The sequence below is a fragment of the Lutjanus erythropterus genome, chromosome 7 (assembly GCF_056507025.1).
Source record: "Lutjanus erythropterus isolate fLutEry1 chromosome 7, fLutEry1.hap2, whole genome shotgun sequence".
NCBI classification, from domain to species: Eukaryota; Metazoa; Chordata; class Actinopteri; order Lutjaniformes; family Lutjanidae; genus Lutjanus; species Lutjanus erythropterus.
In genome coordinates this window covers 4,715,017-4,737,255 of record NC_139323.1, presented here as the reverse complement: position 1 = coordinate 4,737,255, position 22,239 = coordinate 4,715,017, and the positions used below count along the sequence as shown (strand labels likewise).

At 39.3% G+C, this 22,239-nt stretch overlaps 1 protein-coding gene across 7 annotated transcripts in view; it reads left to right on the top strand.

The window, feature by feature from the left end:
* ptprfa (protein tyrosine phosphatase receptor type Fa) overlaps positions 1-22,239 on the top strand; it is a 467,935-nt gene that overhangs the window by 420,196 nt on the left and 25,500 nt on the right. For all 7 annotated transcript variants that reach the window (XM_084722446.1, XM_084722451.1, XM_084722450.1 and 4 more), the window contains 4 exons: positions 8,661-8,784; positions 8,902-9,077; positions 20,932-21,051; positions 21,744-21,898. In XM_084722446.1, the coding sequence (XP_084578572.1) occupies positions 8,661-8,784; positions 8,902-9,077; positions 20,932-21,051; positions 21,744-21,898 (575 nt within the window). The remainder of the gene's footprint in view (positions 1-8,660; positions 8,785-8,901; positions 9,078-20,931; positions 21,052-21,743; positions 21,899-22,239) is intronic.

The following is a 22,239-nucleotide window of genomic DNA, read 5'->3' as shown; positions in this document are numbered from 1 at the left end:
GGAAATCACTTCAGGTAATTATTAAATGGAGCAGGAAGCAAATGACAAACACTCTCATGCTGGGACATGTTGATTTATTAAAGCTGGTGACAGCATAAACTTAAATTTATCTTTTGTTTTCCTTCTTTCAATGAAAGCACCGATTTAGTGGCGAATAAAAAAATATAAATAATACATTAATTTCTCCTTGTCAGGGTAAATGTCTCTGAAACAGCAACTGAGGGACAGTAAAACTGTCCACTGAAAGCCTGACTTATGAAACAGTTTACTGTGGGTGAGCTGCTCCTCAGGCAAGGTGAGGCAGGTTTCATTACAGCTTTTACACACTGTGCTCTCTGTGCTGATCTCTGAGTGTGTGCAAGCGTGTGTTTGTGTGTGTTTTTAAGCTTCATATTAGACTGGACAGACAATGATGTTTGACATTTTAACTCAAAATAAAATATATTCAGTCTGTGGAGTTTTTTTGTTGACCACAGGTTTCTTATTCTAGTCAGACCAGGGATAAATATATATTTACTCATGCCCATCTGGAAAATCAACATTTTATTTTCTCACTTAAAGTCTAACAGTACATTTTTTTTCTGCGTGGATAGAGCTGGCTTAACGTCACAGAGTTAAAGTTCAGGATTGGTTAAAAAAAAAAAAAAAGCGGATGCTGCTGTGTGCATAAATTCTCTGCCTTCTTTCCAAGAATAATATCCCACTGCTTTTACCTACTGTAAAAGCCAGTGAGGGATTATGGCTTGTTGATGTCCTACAAAGGAAGGTAATTTGCATTTAAAGTGGTGAATTTCCAGGCGGATAAAGCAGGACAGATGGGTGCACTGTTTATGCACAGCAGAGGGAAGGGGGCATATAAATTATGAAACAGCAACTGAATCAACGTTTCTACCTTTCCACGTTTTTTTTTTGTTGTTGTTGTTCTTTTTTTTTTTCTTACCCGGCGTGGTGAGATGGAGGCAACTTTTTGGAGACAGATTGTTGTGTTTACCAAACAAGATAACACTCAGATTAGAATATTTTGGTGAGCATTGCTTCAAACTTTGTTCTTAAAATCTGCTTAAATAGTGACATTCAGTTGAAACTAGCATTAAATAGTGTTAAGCCACATCTCCAAAGATAAGCTGTATTATTTACTGTGTATTTACTTCTCTAATGATTCCAGTGATGTCATGTATAACTGTAGTGCAAGTCTTCTGCAGCCCAACTGTGATCAACAAGTCTAAGACCCTATATACTTATTTATATTTCTTATTTCATAAACAGAACTATTTGAACAATGTGAACGTGGACATACAGCAATCCAGAGCAAACTGATAATCCATCTACATACCTGTCACAACTGGCATATCTTTACATTTTAACACTTGTCTGCCAATGATGAGGTGTTCTATCAAATGAGTTCCTACCACTGACAAGGAATAAGATGTGTGATTGTCACCAAATTTGGTGTAACACCTGTAAAATTGGTAAGAATAATGCATAATTTGAATCCCATGACTTTGTTACAAAATTGAAAATCAAAACTTTATTTTTAATGACCATCTGGCCGTCTTGACTTAATGTCCAGATTTTCATAACTCCTGGATCTGACACTATACAAAGACAAATTAACCCACTTATTCATACGACACTGACACCAGGAATCAAATAGAAAGGTCACTGACATGGTGCAACAGGAAAAAAAAAACTAACTTAGGCCCATAACAATGTAACTTTTGCTCATTTATTCATTCATTGTTCGTAATGGCTTATCCTTGTTGGGACATGGGGGGGCTGGAGCCTATCACAGATGACATTGGGTGAGAGGCGGGGTTCACCCTGGACAAGTCATCAGTTCATCTCAGGGCTGACACATAGAGACAGACAACCACTCACACTCACATTCACACCTATGGCCGGTTTAGAGTCACCAGTTAACCTAATTCATGCATGTCTTTGGACTGTGGGAGGAAGCCAGAGAACCCGGAGAGAACCCACATGGACACGAGGAGAACATGCAAACTCCACACAGAACTCAGGACTTTCTAGTTGTGAGGCAGCAGTGCTAACCACTGCACCACCATGCTTTCCTCTAACTTTTGTCATTTTCAAAATTGTAAAAGTTACATTTTCATTAGTCTTGCATAGTTTGACATCTTTCCAAGACGCTCAGTGCTGGAGAGAGGTCCGTCTCCATTTATACACATTCTGCTCTATGGGAAAAAATGCCCTGCCTTGTTTGCATTTCTTTAAACCAATCACAACCAGGCAGTGTTAAGTCCAGGATCCAGCGACGATGCTGCTGCAAAATAGTGTTGAGAGGGAATTTGTTTTGGTGGAACATTTGCACATCTTGAGGTGAGTTCTGGAATTAAAATGATGACATCACTGCAAAAAAGCTGCATCCCAGGTGTTAATTTGCCAGTTTAGTGGGGACTTTGAGTTTGAAAACTTTGTATGAAAAAAAAACAAAAAAAAAAACACAATGGTGTATTTATACTGGCAGTGTGCATGCAGTGAGTTAGATGACATTGTTATGCTCCACAAATTTATTATTTTCTTGTTTTTCACCAATAAAGAGTTTTTGTTTCATAGGGTTCTTCAGCTAGGAGAACCCTTCTTGGTTCCAGCAGAGTTTCTAAAGGAAAACCTTTATATGGTGTAATGGTTCCAACCATCTCTGAGTGTTCTATCCAGAATCTTCAGACCTTCTAAAGGTTCTAACAAGAGCTCACCCTTTTATATTCCAAGGTTTTTTATCTAGAACCCACCCTGGGGGTTCTACAAAGAACACATTGCTCAAGAATTTCAACAACCCTTGAAGAACTCTTTCTTCCTAAAAGTGTTCTTTGGTTGAAAAGGGCTCTTAATGGAACCCTTAGTCTTACAGAGAGCCCTTGATAAACCATTTCTTCAAAAAAGGGTTCTTCATGTAGAACTCAATAAACTTTGATCAGGAGGCACTGGGTCTCTCCCTGTCAGACACACACACATACACACACACATACATACTGTATGTCCTCCTGCGTCCTGTTGCAGGAGCAAGCAGCCATTAGTCCATAGTAAGAGCAGCAGGGCTTGAAATGAAAAGCTGATAATGGCTGTGTTTAAAATGAGACCTGCCAGAGGATCTCACAGCTTGTTACATCTGATGAATGAGTCAGTCTGTTTGGGGACTCCTGGAGAACACTTCATATACTGCATATGGCCTCTAACAGCAGTTCTCTTCATTGCATAATAATGATTACATCTATTTCTTAAGCGTATCAAATGAGTAAAAGCTGGTTTGTACTAGTAAAAATATGAGCCTCAGGGCTCCTTAACACCGCTCCTCTGAAGTATCTGTTTCATATCTTTCATTTCCTCTTCATTGGTGAGGAATGCTGCCCATTCTGCTGCTGTTATTAATGCCTGTTTCTGGGATGGACAGCTGCCCAGAATGCATTGTAACTGTCTGTTGATGACAGCAAATATGCTCATTGGGCCAATGCATGGACAAATACACAAACACAGTACACTCATACATACATTTACACTTATTTTATAGAATATCATACATATGGACCCAGCTCATTTTGGAAAATAAAAATAAAATAATAATAATGACAACAACAAAAATCGTGGCGACATGTCTGTCCTCATAGGTGCCATCTGTTGGCGGGCATTTGGTTTTATGCCCCATCAATGTTCTAGATGGGAGTGCAGCGACCCCCCAGCCCTGAGGCAAAGCAGGAAAAAGCAGTTGTAAAACTGACCTAGACTCATAAATTTCATTGATGTATGAGAAGACCAGCATATGCTATGTTATTCTTCATATGATGAGGTCTTGTGTGCGTCCTGTGTGTTTCCGGCTGAGCTCACCAAGTGCTTTGATTAATTAGTTAACAAGCACAGAGCGCCATGAATTCAAGCACTTCTGAATCTTAATGCAGTTAGTACAGTAACTCATGGCTCTACCATCTAAATTAGACTGACACAACACAGCATCTGTTACCAGCTCTGCATGGAAATACTTCAAAAGATTAAACGATGAGGATGCAAAGTGTATCAGACAAAATTCCAAATGAAGCCCAAATTTTCAAGAACACTTGATTCATACTTTATTCAAAACACTTCTGAGTTAAAAACTGGCAGAGACGGCAGCATATGATGGATTTACCTCCAATAGTTGGCTGCGGTGAAATGTGCCCCGCACTGCAGAAAAGTTCCTGAAGAATCCGTCCAAAATCTCACACTAAGTGAGTGACAACTTTTTCCAAGTTTTGCTTTGTAATTTTGAATGATTGTTAAATTTATTAGGCCTTTGAACCTGAACCAGCCTCTGAACGCAACCAGAATATGGAACCTGCCTCAGCTCAATATAATGACTTTGAAAACAGCAAATAACTTGTTTAATTGAATTTTGTTTGTTATAATTTGGAAGAATTGTAAAATTTCACTTCCATGAGGTTGTTCAGTCAGACAGTGACAGATCGCAGGTAATATACTTTGCATTTCATCCTCACAGCTGTGGCAAAGGTCAAGCTGCATGCAGTATGCACTGTTTCATTCATTCATTCTTTTACCTCAGTAATTATTAATATCACCAGATAATCGACTGAAGTGGTTGGGTTTTGAACCCACAATTCACCGTGTTAAATATTTGCCTGAAATAGGCTCTGATCAATGTATTTAACGGTATAGCCAAAGTTATACCTTAAAAACTTTATACCAAGCATTTCTTGGCATAGCTTCCAGGACAGACAATGGCTCATTTGATTCTTTCTTTAATTAAACCCTGCTCCTCACCACTTCACACCATTTTACATTACAGGGGCCAACATTATCATCCCCCCCAGTGTCGGCCCAAGTCGGCGCCCATGTCTATCCCATTGTTAATACTTGCCAGTGTTCTGTTTTGCTGAAGTTCCAGTTGCTCACGAGTATCAACAGGATGCCAGTCAGTGTGCTGCAGTGGCTGTCACTGTGAAAAGGTTTTTTTTGGTTTTGTTTATTATTTTTGTGTTTGCAGCACAGCAGGGGGGGGCTGGTGTGTGTCACTATGGGGGGTCTGAAACTTTGTTCAAAGATATATACCAGAACAAGAAAAAAAAAACAACAACAACCAGAAACAACACCAGCAGTCTACTGAATAAGAATGTCTGTACCTCATATGAGAGTATATTTGAGTCCAGCCGCTGATAGGAAGGTTTTACACAACATTGGGTAACATTACTTTAAAAGTAATTCTTGCACCACAGGATTACTGCTGTTAAAAAGTAACCTGTTACAATACAGTGTTACTTCGTGAGAACACAAATTAAAACCACTTTACAACTTTGTACTTGCACATATTGGTTTTATTGTCCTGACGAGAACCAGGCATTAATCAAACATGCCTCATAAAGCCAACAGTACATCATGTTGTAACATCCAACCAGGGGCGTAGCATGAAATTCTGGACCCTGTCATTCTCTATCCGCCAAGCCACACATTCATGGCTATTCATGCTAGTGACTGAGTGGGCCCTCCTCACATGAGGGCCCTGTATGCTCAGTCCCCTTTTTACCCCCAGTCGGATGCCCATGCATGCAACTAATGAACCAGTCAGCATCTCAAAACCAACTACAAAAATATGAAAGTAGGTAGGTAGGCACCCCTGTAGTATCATTTCTGGAGAAGCCTCTTTAGCATTATGTTTCGATGTGCTGTAGATGTCAGGTGACACATGAAAAGTCTTTGTATGGAGGAGGTGCAGTAGGTGGAACAAACACAGGACTTTTACCCCAGTGACTGGGGTTCATATACGTGAGAAACCATTAATGTTGACTTCTTTTTAAGATGTTACATTTTATGTTAGATATTTATCTATGTTCCACTTTGCTACATTACCTCACATTATGGATGTGAACTGGCATAAGTAATATACTGCAATTTTAACCCAGACCTTTTATTTTGAAAGTCTACCTAGAAGTTGCATTGTCATTATTGCTAACCAGAGATGGAAACTAATTAAATACAAATACTTTATTACTGTACATATGGATATTTTTCAGTTATCTATACTTTGAGTATTTATTTTTCTGACACAAATATCTGCATTTTCTACTCCTTACATTTTCAAAACGTCCTTATGAATCTGAGGAGAATTATTGATTATTATCATTGTGCATTATTGTGTGCTGCCTTCCTAACATCAAGACTGATTTCAACCTAAATAGACAAGAACACATAGAGCAGACGTTTCATTGGTGTATATATTAGTGCATATCACGGACAACTGACGTAACAATATGAAAATGACGTAACAAGACATAACAAGATGTAACAAGGCGTAACCAGATGCACCAAGATGTAAAAGACATTAAAGGATGAAAGGAGAGGACGTAACAAGATGAAAACAACATAAAAGACAAACATGTCAAAAACAATGTAAAAGTAAAAAAAATGGAACAAGAGAAATACTGTGTAATAGACATGACAAAGCAAAAATGATGTAAAAGATTAAATAAGATGAAAATGATGTGAAAAGACAAAAGCTGTATAAAAGATGTAACAAAACAAAGTAAAAGGCGTCACGAGGCAAAAACCATATAAAAGACATAAAGTGGAAACGAAGTAAAAGACATAACAAGGCACAAGACATATAAGATGTAACAAGACAAAAACTAGGTGGTAGATGTAGCAAGGTGAAAATTATGTAAAAGATTAAATAAGATGAAATATGATGAAAAGGACATAACAAGGCAAAAACTGTGTAAAACACATAACAACACAAAAACAGACAAGAGGGAGACCTGACTGTGGGGAGCAGGTGAGCTTCAGTTAGCTTTACAGTGGAAATGTCCTTCAGTGGACATTAAAAATCACCAGTTTGTGTTTTTTTTCTGTTCCTTAATTCAAACAAAGTTCACCACAGTGAATGTGATTGTGTTCACGGCGTGAAGAAAGAGATGAAAGTGTGTGCCGGTGCAGTAAGCGAGGTTTAGAGTTAAGAGCAGCCAATCAGGAGCGCTGTAATGTGCATTAAAGCTAAGTGAGTTATTATTCTTCAGTCAGTGCCGGGTGTGAGCCCGGCTCTGCCGTACACACAGCCACATGCTTCATGCCCGGCTGTCCCTCTGTCTGTGTTTACCTGCTCTGTTTTGTGTTGGTGAAACTGCGGCTCCGTCGGCGTGATTACACTGACATGCTCAGTAACTGATCTACACATCGGCGGAGCACATTAGCAGTAATGTGAGTGGTTTGTCAGCGTGCCGCGGTGGAAGCCTTACCTAACAGGCTGTTAAATAAGATGTGCATTCAACCTCTTTCTCCATTGTCATTATTATCAGTTGTAGACTGGGGGCTGAGCAGCCATACAGCCAGTCAGAGGGAAAAGCAGCAGGATATTAGAGTTCTCATCGCTGCACTGGTTTGCCTGTGCATGTGTGTGTGTGTGTGTGTGTGTGTGTGTGTGTGTGTGTGTGTGTATTTGCACGACCCTGTGTTTGTTTCTCAGATGATGTAAGATAAGTAGCAGGAGCGTGAAAGGTCAGTCATGAAGAACAATCTTCAGCATGTCATTCTTCAGCTGAACCTGTGTCTTGCGTTCACAGCCAGCAATCGATAGAGACAGATCATCAGGCAGCAGAGTGAAAACCTGTCACTCAGATCAGCACACGCTCCGGGCCACATTTACATCTACATACAGCATGTATAAGTACAAAAAAAGTTACTAAGGAACGAATGAGGAATAAATTAGGAAGGACCTGATACTTAATGATTTGGTGATATATATTTAATAGATGAGAAACTAGAGAACAGACTGTAAGATGCTATTATTAATGTGGCATTATGTCATGATTAGTTAATTATATCTATGAATCCACATACTAGAAGCTGAGGCAGTTTTTTAGGAATCCTGCAGAACAAAGGATTTCCTGATTTCCACAGAATGGCAGGTAATTTCACTATTGATCACAGGACTGGGGAAAAAAGTCAACTGGAACGGGCAGGATCATAATAACTTTAGGTCATTTTTTTTCTTTTTTTTTGGCAAATATAGAAAAAGAGAGTTTCTGTCTTGCACTGTTCAACATTTTTCACACTTCTCTGACATTTTATGGACTAAACTAATCGATCAGTGGAGAAACTTATCGACAGATTGATGGATAATGAAAATAACAACTACAGGAAAGACTTGAAAAATAGGACCCACTTTTCAACTGACAAGATTATGACAGGATTAATTAATCAATTAATAAGTTTGAGTCCTTTTTAATTGTTTTCTGATTAAAGTAACAGAAAGTAATCAAGTTACATCACTTTAATGTTGTGATGCTTGGATTGAGTTTCTCTCCCAAACCTGGCTACAGGGAAACACACGTCTCAGACCGCTGAGCCAAAAGCTCTGCACATCGCTCTCCCTCCATCACTGATCTGTTGTGAGGCAGTGAGCTGGGAGGTGGAGAGCTGAAGGGGATTTTAGGAGTGTCCACACAGTCCAGTCCAGTATATCCAGGAGGCTTAAAGATCATCCAGGGCTTTTCAGGGCTGTAGGAGGGCTGACGAATTAGTTTCTGTGTCGCATTTATTGGACTGGACTCTTCGCTCTGAGCTCAGGCTCAAAGCACAGAAAGAAATACAGACGCTGTTGTAATAATGGTTGCCTGCTTCCCTCCCCCTCCCTGTCCCTCTCCTTCCTTCCTCTGTGTCAGTCGATTGATCCAGGACAGCAGTTCACCTGGGAGCATTCCAACCTGGAGGTCAACAAGCCAAAGAACCGCTATGCAAACGTTATAGCCTACGACCACTCCAGGGTCATCCTCACACCTGTGGATGGTGAGAGACAAGAATTCAGACGTCTCAGCCTGATTCAACTCAACTGCACAAAAATCAGGCCTTCATTTAAAATAATTATACCAGAGACAAATCTTTCTTTCTTGTTCCTTGCTGCAGGAGTTCCAGGTAGCGACTACATCAACGCCAACTACATCGACGGATACAGGAAGCAGAACGCATACATCGCCACACAGGGTCCCCTTCCGGAGACACTGAGCGACTTCTGGAGGATGGTGTGGGAGCAGAGGACCTGCACCATCGTGATGATGACCCGCCTCGAGGAGAAGTCACGGGTGAGAGTCTCATGTTGAGAACTAGTATAAATGATGCTCTGATGACAGTGGTGTTGATCTTTTCTGGATAAAAAGCATGAAAACACATTTACATTTACATTTCTCAAGTGATTTCAAGCAGTCATTTTTATATTAACAGGGATCAGGATCTCTGTGGAGTGACTTTTTTTCCTGCTCCATCTAGATCATAACAGCTCTAGTGTTAAAAAAAAGCAAGAAAAAATCACAATAAATTGTAATATCATATCACAATACTTGTAGAATCACAATACTTAAAGAGAGAGTCAGTAGGATTTGTCCGAGCTGTTCATTAATGCATCATTGACATCAAATATAAATATATAAGTAATATAATATAATAAATATTTAAATAATTATCAGTTGGTGAAATGTCCCAAGCACAGCAAAATAATGAGAAAAATAAGGCTTTATAGGCAGGGGGCAGAGTACAGACAGATACAGATACAGATACAGACACCACACACTTCTAGTGCAGAGGTCTGCAACCTGCAGCTCTTTAGCCCCTCTCCAGTGGCTCCCTATGGCTTTACCAAAAATGAAGAAGATTTGTTGTTTGTTTGTTTGTTTTTTTATATTTTAATTTTCGTTCATCACTGCAAAAACGAAAAAAGTTGAGAGAATTCAAAAATTTAAGTGTCAACGTGCAATAGACTTTTGAGTTTAGAGCCCAACTCAAAGTTTTGAAAAACTTTTACCAGCTAATCTTTTGATGACATTTGCTTCTTCTTTAGACAGACTTACATTTAACTAACTAAACTTAGTTTTAGTAATCCCAAAGAAGTGTATTTAAGAAATGATTGAGTAAATGCATCAAAGTGAAAGTGAATGATGTTAAAAAAAAACAAAAAAACAAATCAGACAAATCAGGTTCAAGCTTACTGTGACCAATTTTTTCGTTATTTCTAAATAATATATATAGAAATACATATATATATATATATATATTTCATGTTTATTTCAAAAGTCAAAAAGTTTGGACTTGTCTCAACTATTTTTTACAGAAAGTTTTAATATTTACTAAAATGTGTGTCATAGCCTACGTCTATGGCTCGGTGCCTTTTCTTGGCAGAGTCTCCACAAGCTATGGATGCCAAATCAAAAAAAAAAGAAAAGGCTTAAGGAAAAAGAAAGAATTTAATTGTTGTGGCTCCAGGCAGATTTCTTTTTCTTTTTTGGCCAAAAATGTCTCTTTTGTACATAAAGGTTGCAGACTTTTTTTTTTTTAGGAAAATGTTGCAGATTTTTCCTTTAAGAATCACAATACATACTGAATCAGCACCAAAGCATTGTGATAGTATCAAACAGAGACATAAGCGCATATGTCTATGGATTAGAGCCCATGTGTGCAGCAGGAGGCGGAGCTTGTTACAGACATAAAGGGGCAGGACGCCATGTTTTAGCCGTAGGTAAAGCAGGGCCTTGTGTGAGGAATGTTATTATCACAAGTTGCATCATGTGGTTGGAGACAAACTTCTTTAGATTTAAACAGTGGTCACCCAAGTGTACTTGTAGGTCTGACATTATGGTTAACTGTTCTTTCCTTAATCTTATTTGCACTCAGTGTGTATGTGAAGCTAGAGGAGATGACAGCATCACAAAGAGCTGCGGCAGTGATACTCTACTCTAATTCAAGCCCGTGGGCTAAATCTGGCCCCCAGTAGGGTGCTGGGTGGCCCTCCAAGCATTTTCTAATTGGCAGTGAAAATAAACAGTTTCTCAAAGGGATTTTTTTTGTTTCTCTATACTTCAGTAAAAGTTCAATAATGTTCCCTGGCTGTTACTTGGGAAGTTGCCTATCAGCCTTCACACAGTTTAAGAGCTTAAATACACTGTTGGTCCTGTCCCTGGCAGGAGAACTTTATAAATCTAATATTTGAGCATTAGAGCATGATGGAAAAGGCTCAGTGCTGTGGTTAATGTTGTTAGAGTCAGACAGATAGATCAGTCGGCCGATATTACTGACCCAATATTGGCCTAGAACAGCTATATTCGTCTGTATCGTTGTACGTGTTGTCTGTCAGAAAAATAAAGTTCCTATTTTTTTTCATAGGTAGCATTTTTACAACATTTGATCCCTTTTTTCTTCTTTTTATTCTCTTTATGTATTTATTTATAGTTATTTATAATTATTGAAAGTACTGGTGAAAGTCATTTTGGACTTTGTTTACAAAAATAAAGAATTTGGATTGGATTTTTTTACACCCTTTTATTGGCATCTACCCTAAAAATCCAATATCTGTAGGGCTTTAAATATTATATAACTTGTTAAAATGTTGCCTAAACGTTTGCAGTTAAATTCATTTGCAACTATTAAATGTAGTAAAATGTCTGATTTATCTGTCATTCATAAACGTCTCGTGTCAGTCTATGTACCAAGGGAATTTAGGTAGTAAGTTAAATTAATAAGTCATTTAATTTGAAAACAAAGAATTTCAAAGAAAGATAACTGGCCTTTTCATCTTTTTTTCATTTCATCTTATAAATAATATTCATGTCTAGTGGCCCCCGGGCAAAGCAAGTGAAGTACCCAAGAGCTGAGAAAAAGACGGTCCCACAGTTTTTAGTCCGTACTTTTGTACACAAATAAAAATATATCATCATGTTCAGCCACACTCACTGCGACCCACAATTTAAAAAATCTACGAGCTTGTTTCACCTTTTGAGCAATTATTATATATCGAATGAGGGCTGTCCATTCTCACACAATGGGACATAAAGTAGGCGGAGCTGTCCCATCCATCAGTGGAGTGATAAACTGCTCTGTACCTGGTGTACCAGCTCCAGCAGTACAGATGAGCTTGGCTCTGCTCGTGGACATGAGGTATGAGGCGTCCACAGGCCGCCACATGGCAGATGAGAGCGAGCGGGGCAGGGACAGTGTTCATATGAGTAATGATGTCAGCCCTCTTTCACACTGTTAATAATTCTACAACCAAGGGGCAGAACTGAGTGCCACAGCGGCGTGCCATTATTATTTGTGACAGAGACCATCAGCCCTCTGCTGCGGCCAATAACAGCCATCCGTAGTTCAAGCAGAGGTGCAGGAAATATTAGATGTTCTCCAACCTGTGGCCGAGGTAATGGCTGCTGTTGACACCAAACACAAGCTGTTTGTCCCTCTTTCTGCTGATGTAAAGGACTCAAGTGCTGCAGTTCACGTGTCCCCAGAATGCAGCCATGTTGAAAACTGTGATTAACTGCAAAAAGATTTGAATTTTCAGGCCTAGATTTTAGACTTTGTGTAGTCATTAGCAATGCATAACACTGTTAGGTACACCCATGGGTGCCAACTTGGGTTAAACATCTCGGGGGCAAAAATGTTGCTGGCTGTAATGTTAGATGGTGTGATGTGGTGAGGAGTACGGATTAATATTTTCCCAGAAAAGGAGACATTTCCTATCCTGGGAATAGAAGCTCACTATCCTAGGAAATGTATTTGTTTTTAAGGTATAATTTCAGCTATGCCCTCAGAACTGGTTATAGCTGATTTCAGGCAAATATATAACAAGAAGGATTGTGGGTTCAAAACCTGACCACTTATGTCTATTATCTGGTGGTATTAACAATTATTGAAGCAGAGGAGCACCATTTCAAGATTAACCAACAATGAAATCAATATAAACTGGATGGGGGGGGGGGGGGGTTGTTGTTGCACCCCCATTCATAACTTAACTCCATAAGTTTCCACAAAATATTTTCAGAGTAGTACCATTGAAATCCATAACTTACCCATATCTACATGTACCTAAAAATCAGAAGTCAGCTCTTCACTTTTCTAGCCGTTGGGAAACAACAGACAACACTTTACTTGGTCTAGAGAAGCTGCAGCATTTATTAACTAACATCCTGTAACCTGAACTGTACATTTACTGCCAGACTGACAACTTACTGCTAAGCTTTTCCTAAACCACACACTGGACACACACATTTCATGTTCTGTCTTCTTAGTCTGTGGTTGTTTATTACAACAAGGAAGCTTTGTTTGAGAAAACACTATAGGCAGCAAAACAAATGATGGCTGGAAAAACAACAGTTTGGGAAGTTGTTGGAAAGATGGGCCAGATAGGCCGAACCTGCAAATTCCACTAGGTGCAGTTGCGTCGTGTTATGGTCACGCCGTGGCAGTCCGAGCGATCCGTGGCCATTCTAGACAATGCTTGTGATTCCACCAGAAGTGCCGCACCACATCCCAGAAGCAGCACTTTACACTTTTCAAATAAATGCCAAGTCTATTTTTGACTGATGCCGTGTCAATTAGCACAGAGCAGATTGAATGGGCAGGAAGTCAGACACAGAAAAGGCAGGGAGAATCCAGTTAATTTTCAAAATAAAAGACCCCGTGCAGACTCACAATCATAAAGACAGACAGAAAAGAAACTATTCAACCACGCAGCCTGCTTATCCATGGTAGAAGCACAAAGTGCAAGGAAAGAGGACCTAATCAACAAAATCTGAGCAAGAAAACATAATCAGGCGAACAAAATGCTCTGCTGCTGAAACACTTCGTGCGGAGGACGGATCAGTACCGTGGCGCAGACAAGCCATGCTTGGTGGAATCAACCAGTGAGTCCTCAGGTCCTCTAAAACATGTATTCCTTGAAGGCTTCTTAGAGAAATCAAGAAGCAGATGCAGTCCAGCTTGATTCAGTTATAATTCAAGTTTACTACAACTTAGGCAGACACAGTAAACTGAGGGCTGGTTCAGACAACAGCACACTGAAGAGAACCTGTCAGGAGTCTTCTTTTATACTCTGTGGGGATCCTGCTATTATGGAGCTTAAGTTTTAGAAATTTTCTTTTGATCCACCGTTTTTCACAAAGTCGGGAATCTGACACCATTATTTGTAAGACATTTCATTAAAATGAATTTTATTCTACTATTATTCCTGTGGTCTAATACACTGTGGCATGTTTGGGGTTTCAATAACAGCTCCCCCTACTGGTCATTGGACATTTAGCATACATTTTAACCCAGGGTTCCTTTGATGGTTAAAACAAAAACAATGGTACAATTTTATTGGTACCATCCAAAATGAAATTGTGAAAATAGCCAGTCTAATGTGGCCTAAACTAAACTGAACTGAACTGGACTGGACTGGACTGGACTGCCTGATGGTTAAAGAGAGCACTGTGGATATCTCCCTCACTGCTCCCAGCAGCAGGATCAGCACCTTGGAGAGCACTGTGACACGGTGCTGACAAGGACAAGACACTAATAATCCTCAGTAAATGTCTCAACATGCTGAGTTTGATCTCTCATGTGTGTGAAGTGTAAATTTGGGCCTGATGGTGGCACTGGGGAAAAGGTCAGGGGCACCGTGAATATCCGCTGCAAGTTTTATTGAAATCTAGCCAGTAGCTGTTGATCTGTTAAGCAGACCACTGACTGAGCACTGATAAATAACACCGCAAAGTTAAAGTTTTTCAATCAGAATAAATAACTTAACTGCTTAATTTGTATAATCCAAAAGTAGCAATTTTCTAAAGGCATTACAGAGTCAGCAATTTGCATTACAGCATTATCAGCATGTCAGTGAGCTGTTTATTCATTTACATTTTAAGCAGGTAATAATGTTATGGATTATCTGAAAGTAATTTCTCCAGTCCTTGGAGAGAAAACTCAGAAAAGAGCTCTCTGATTTCTGAGCTGAAGCCTGATTCCTCCTAATGACTAGAAATGAGAATACAAGTACAGATTTATTTTAAAACCATGCAATAAGTATGAAGCAGCCAGAGAACACGTCGCCCTCCCCGTCCAATGTCATCTGCTTCTATATATGAACGCGCTTCATGTTCAGTAATGTCACACGCTGACATTTACACTTTCAGCTTATTACAACATGTCACTGTGAAATGCCACATGTCTACTTAAAATATCAACCGGCAGAAGTCAGTCAGGAAAGTGAAGTTCTCTGCCAGGCAACAGATGATGAAGCACCTGCTGCAATGTCACCACATCTGCCAGATGTAACCAGCAGAGATTTGCAACGTTTTGGATAAATTCTTTTTGTGTAGTATAGTTTCAGGTTTCTTTAAGAGACATAGAACAGTGTAATGGTGTTGTAACCAAGCCTCCATCAGTCACCTAAGTGAAAAAGTAGGAAAAAATAAACAGGACAATAAGTCCAAACTTGTTTATTTGCTCTTTATTTAGAACATTTCCTTCTTTATTAATAACATTTTTCTCTTTATTAAGAACATTTTGTCATTTATTTAGAAGATTTACTTCTTTATTAAGAAAACTTTGTTCTTTATTTGGAACATTTTCTTCTTTATGAATAACATTTTGTAATTTATGTAGAACATTACAAGCAAGCAGGTGGCTTTACAACAATATAACAGACATAATTCTACATATTTAGTGAAACTCACAAATGCTGAAATTCAGAATAATTGAGACTTGTTGTTGCCTTTTCAGAGGTTGAAGCTTTCATGTCTCAGTGGAAGTTGTGTCTGTTCAGAAGATTACTTCAGTAACTGAATTTTATTCCAAAGTAACGGCTATCATTTTAATTTGTCATGTTTATAACAAACCAAATTTCATGAAAATAGGTTTAAGTGAGTTATAATCAATTTTTTAGTGAGGTCTTCATCTCTCATTTGTTAAGTAGTGAACCTTAAATGCTTCAATATGGTGACTGCACAGATGCATAATGAGGTCGTAGTGAAATGAACAAAATAGGGATGTATTAATATGGTATGGTGCCTAACTTTAGTGGAATTAATCTGTAGACACTCTAGTTTAAGATGAGACCAAACTTTGTCTGTGGATGTAACTTTTTGAAAAAGGCCAAAATGTGACCTGCAACAGACAAGGCATGCCTTGTTTTTATCCTAGCAGTTGTTTATGACTTGTGGCCGGCTGGTGAAGAGGAGTCAGCAGTCACTATAAACCAGAGCAGTGAATAAAATGGGTTTTTCAAGGTTTTTCGAAAATGGTGAATCACCACAACCATGAAAGGTCCTTGAACATATAGTCATAAATGTGCACAAAAACTGTTACGCTGATTGGTCCAGTAGTGTGCAACATTAGCTGCAAGCTAAGCACACAGGCAGTCATGCACACACACACACACCATTTATACAGTATACTGTATGTGATTGTTGTGCCCATTTGTGCCAGTGCCTCTGAGTTGAAAAAAAAATGCAGAATCCTCTTGGATGCCCCTGTGGATATGATAATAAAGATATGATGATAAAGTGATCTCTATAGTGCCACAATGTGCAAGAAAAGTGTGTTCCTGCAGCAGGTGCCCAATTTATCTATCTGACTCTAATAAAATCCTGTGGGAGTGGGAAAACCACCACTGTCTCCCCTGAAACAGTCTCACTGTTTTGTATCACTTCCTCTAATGTGTATCTTTGGTTCTGTCTTTCATTAAGCAGTTATTAAGTGTTGACCAAAGTGTGTTTGGGGGCATGCACAGCCATGCTTTTATTGCTTACATGAGGTGTCAAAGGACGCAGGGTTTGAACTTCCTTTTTGCGTTCTTCACAGAACTTCTTCTGCCACTTTTTCTGCGCACAAATGAGTGCAAAAAACTTGGATAGCGCCTCACTGGTGATGCAGTGAACAAAAGGCATGCAGAGGCTGGTCACCACAGGTTACCATGGTAGTAACAAATGACCAGTTGTTGTTCTGATGAGGGCAGCCTCACACATCCCTAGTTAACTTTGTATTAGCCTGTAGGACTTAATGAGCTGTGTGTGATTTGTCCAGGTGGTGAACCGGCTCTCACACCGCTTCGACCAAAGGCCATGTGGCCCCGTGCTCGGCCAAAGGCCTCGCCAAATAACCCCAACCCCCTCCACACTGACACCCGCACCCAGGTCTGTGAAGCGTAATCTCCCCATCTGTTATGCCAAACTCCTGCGGCCTGTGGACATCAGTCCCCTCGAGTCAGCACTGATGTCCAAATGTATGCTCTCCCCACCCTGTCTTCCTCTGCGTCCATCCCTCACACAGCCAAGAGAGGAGTAACAAGAGCCACGCTAACAGGGCACATGCTGATTGTGCCAGTGTGTTGTATGACTCAGTCTTTGTAATCTGAGGAACCCTGTTTGAACTGTCTCACGTTGTCCTTCCTGGATTGCATCACAAAGCTCTGAAAGTGTGCATGTTTTACTGATAGTACACTTTAAATTTGCCACTTCACTTAGATAAAATCACATGCATTTACTAGATTTTTCAGGTATCTGTACTGTACTTGGGTATTGACAGCATTTTACTTTTACTCCCTACGTTTTACCACAAATATCTGTACTTTCTACTACATTTTCAAACAGGCTTATTATTTTAGTTTTAATGCATTTGAAGTGAATCACTGAGACAAAGATGTAACAAGATGAAAAACAACGTAGAAGACATAAGACTAAAAAGGCATAACAAGACAAAAACTATGAAAAACATATGACAAGACAAGACAAAAAACTATGTTCATGACACAACAAAACAAAAATGCAACAAGATTAAAACCAGTGTAAAACACGTAATGACAAAAAAGACAAGACAAAAACGTTAAAGACAAAACAATTCAAAAAAAGATTTAACAAGACAAAAAAGACATAGCAAGACAAAAAAAAACTATGTAAGAGACGTAACAAGACATAAAAGACATAAGACAAAAACAACATAAATGACATAACAAGATGAAAAATTGAAAAGTAGATAACAAGACAAAAAAGACATAAAGGACTTAACATGATTAAAACAAGGTAAAATACCTAACAAGACAAAATGGACGTACCAAGACAAAAAAAAGACTTATCAAAAAAGTGTTGCAGGATAAAAAAAAATGACATAAAAGACTTTTATACTTTGAGTACATTTTACTTATAATTATACTTTCACTTTTACTTGAGCAAAGAAGTTGAATCAGTACTTCTACTTGTGAAAAGAGTTTGTCTATTTTTGTAGGATGCCAGGACGTCTAGATTTTCAATGTTAATGCAGGAGGTCCAAAAGAACTCTATCAGAAATGAGTGGCAGCTTTATTAGAGCTAATTTAAGCTTATTTTGTCTGTGAAGTGCTTAAAACAACAAAAATCTTTATTTATAGAACAACAATGTATCAAATGACAATGTGACGGGAGTCATTGTGATAAACCCACAGAGAATTATCACTTGAACCTGCAGCTTTACTGAGCTTCATGTGAGTTTCAGCTCATTGTTTAGCCGTCCAGCCCACAACTTTATTGTTTTGGTTCTCTCCCATTGCTCTGATAGTGTCGTTTTCGGCTTCAGCAGGCAGTTAGTTTCAGTCAAAAAGCTCTAAAAAGCCTGTGTGCACTACCTGCCCAGAACCAACCAACAGACACAGTTAGAGACCAGCTGGTGAGCATACTGGAGCATTTAGCCACTACAGAGCCAGATATTGTTCCAAAGACACCGAAACCAGAGGTAAAAGGAGAGTGAATATATATATATATATATGTATATATATATATATATATATATATATATATATATATATATATATATATATATATATATATATATATATATATATACCTCTGTTTCCAAATGATGTTCAACAACTGTTATTTTACTATTTTACCCACACAATGATCTTTCCCTCATTCTGACCAAGTTGTTATCGTGCCCAAACCTAACCAAACCTTAATCATAACAATATCCTGTCATAAAAGCAATGGTGCTGACAGAGCTATCAGAGAAAAGTTGATGCAGAAGATTTGTTTTTATCTCTGGGTGTATAATAATAATGCAATGTACAACCTCCAAACAGTCTCCAAAAAAGTTGGGACGTTGTGTAAAACGCAGATAGCTAACTGAATGCGATGAGTTGCAAAAACTTTTTGACTTACATTCAACTGAGTACTGTACAAAGGCAAGATATTTAATGTTGATTAACTTTATTGTTTTTTGTAAATATACACTCATTATGAATTTGATGCCTGCAATATTTCCCAAAAAACATCACCACCAACATCAAGAAACATCGCCTTTTTTTTTAAACAACACTCAGTCAGTGTTTGGGAAGTGAGGACACTCATTTTTGTGTAATTCTTTCTTATTCTTCCTTGCTTGATAGGTCTGGACTGCAGGCAGGTCAGTCTAGTGCCTGAACTCTTTTACTACAAAGCCACACTGTTTTAACATGCACAGTGTGTCTTGGTGTTGTCTTGTTGAAATAAGCAGGGACGTCTCTGAAGAAGACGCCATCTGGATGGCAGCATATGTTGCTCCAAATCTTGCATGTACCTTTCAGCATCCATGGGGCCTTCACAGATGTGACAGTTACCCATGATGCCATGGGCACTAACACACCCCCACACTATCACAGCTGCTGTCTTTTGAAGTTAGTGCTGCTAACAATCTGGATGGTCCTTTTCCTCTTTAGCCCAGAAGACAGGGTTTCCATGATTAGTGAAAACAATCTGAAATGTGGACTTGTCAGACTACAGCACACTTTGTGTCAGTCCATCTCAGATGAGCTCAGGTCCAGAGAAGTCTGCAGTGTCTCTGGATGTTGTTGATATGTGTCTTTCTCTTTGCATGGTAGAGTCTTAACTTGCAGCAAACTGTGTTTACTGACAACAGTTTTCCTGAGCCCATGTAGCATCCTTTATGTAGCTGTGTGTTTTTAATCCAGTTTTTCATGCAGTGCTGCCTGAGGGGTCAAAGGTCACAGGCATTCAGTGTTGGTGTCCAGCCTCGTACCTTACATACAGAGAATCTTTTAATGATATCATGAATCGTAGATGAGTTCCTGCTGTTTTGTGCTGAGAAACATTGTTCTTAAATTGTTGGACTGTTTGCCCATGCCGTTTTTCTCGAGGTGGTGAACCTCACCCCCCCTTCATGCTTGTGAATGACTGAGCCTTTTGAGGTTGCCCTCTTTAACACCTAGTTATTACCAGTTAACCTGTTTACCTGTTCCAAACAGATGTGTTTTTTTAGCATTACACAACTTTCCCAGTCTTTTGTTGCTCCTGTCCAAACTTTTTTGAAATGCATTGTAGACATGCGTGTATAGTTACAAAAAACAAGACTTTGAGCGTTGCTATCATGTCTTTGTACTGTATTCAACTGAATACAAGTTGAAAATTATTTGTAGATCGTTCCAATCTGTTTACAATGCCTACTTTTGGGGGGAATTCAGGTGATAAAATAAAAACCATTTATGCAAGAAATCAGACAATGTTTAGTAACCCAACTGGAAGCAAGTCAGCAATTAGGTTTGTCCCCTACCACAACTTTAATTTGGAACCATGGATTAATTATTTTCAGTGTACTGTATGTATATATGAATCAGGTTATTGCAGAGAGGCAACAGTAACCTGTTTGTTCAAGTATAAACTCACAAAGTGATTCCCTGACACTATGAAGTCCCGTAATATTAACGTCTGTCATCCAAACAACACAACTTACTGACAGTCAGGGGTGGATGGCAGTTATTTACCTGGTTGGGGTCAGAGGCACAGAGGATGTCTGCTGACACACTAGTAATTTTGTTGTCTAGCTCGGTGCACTGTCTTTGACGAGGCAAGCAAGGGGGTCAGCAAAATCATAGGAATCATCCTCTGTGGATCATGAATGTCCACAGTAATATGTCAGTCTGACTAGTAGTTGCCAACATATGCCACCCGGGCTGGACAAAAGCGCCATCACCAGAAACATTCAAACATTCGAAACATTCAGAGCAGTGACCAAGACACAAATCATTTTCACTGCTCAGTTCTTTTCTCCTCCCTCTGTCCCTGTAACTTCAACAATAATGCTAAAAATACTCTGGTGTGTGTGTGTGTGTGTGTGTGTGTGTGTGTGTGTGTGTGTGTGTGTGTGTGTGTGTGTGTGTGTGTGTGTGCGCAGGTGAAGTGTGACCAGTACTGGCCCAGTCGAGGCACAGAGACATATGGGATGATTCAGGTAACCATGCTGGACACTGTGGAGCTGGCTACGTACAGCGTACGCACATTCGCCCTCTATAAGGTAAGAACTCTTCAAGTGTTTGTTTGTGTGACTGTGTTTGGCAGCAAATCAAGTCTTAACTCAGAGACAGCAGATCTGGTCTGAAAGATCATTAAAATCATTTTCTGACATGTTCCTCATTACTTTAGTCTGACTGCAATTTAACAAGTCTGTCTCATGTCTAAATAAACACCCTGGTGAGAGGGTTCTGTCATGTCTGAATAAAGCTGTCAGTGTAAAAGACACCTGTGTCTGAATGTCAAAAAACGTGAGTTTAACAGACAGATGAAGCCAGCAAAGTGTCTCACTCTGTGTCTGAAAATGAATTCAGAATGATTGAAGAGAGAATAAGTGAAAATTGTGGTTTACTGAAGTTATTATGCATTTATTGTAGATTTGATGAAAAATGATTTGCCCCTGATAGTGCTATAGCAGTGCACTTAATGCAGAATATTACTATTCATCAAGGCCACTTTATTCATGCTTTTGAGTGGTGCTCAGACTGAATTTGTATGTGTGGTAATTATATCATGAGAGATTCTCACACTAATCAGTCTGATGATTGATCAGTTAGTTATTGCAATACATTTGTTGATTAATGATTTACTAGATGGCTACAAAATCAAATCATGGAATTTCCAGTGTTCTGAATCACATTTTTATGAATGACAAAATGTGTTTTAAAGCATGTACATATATATGTGCTCTGACAGAATGGCTCGAGTGAGAAGAGAGAGGTCCGACAGTTCCAGTTCATGGCCTGGCCTGATCATGGAGTGCCTGAGTATCCAACCCCAACGCTGGCCTTTCTACGCAGAGTCAAGGCCTGTAATCCTCCAGACACCGGACCCATGGTGGTCCACTGCAGGTAAACTCCTCCTCTTTCATCTAAACAAAGGTCTCAACATGCCTCAAACATCAGTGTGTGTAAGAGCTAACAAGCAATATGTGTAACAACACATGCTCGGGAGTTGTGCGCACCCATGGGTAATTTTTGAGGGTCCATGGGACTGACGCCTGGCTTACAAAGCACCTGACCCCAGTGCATATCCCTGTTGGTAGTGTATACAGTATGGTATAGTATAGGCCAGTGGCTCCATGTTGCATCTTTTGGGCTGTGCCAAGTGCCATGGGTCAAAGCCTGGCCACCAGACGCTTGCTGCAAGCTCCCGTCCCAGGTATGGCTCCAGGAGAAGTCCCTGGTTTTCC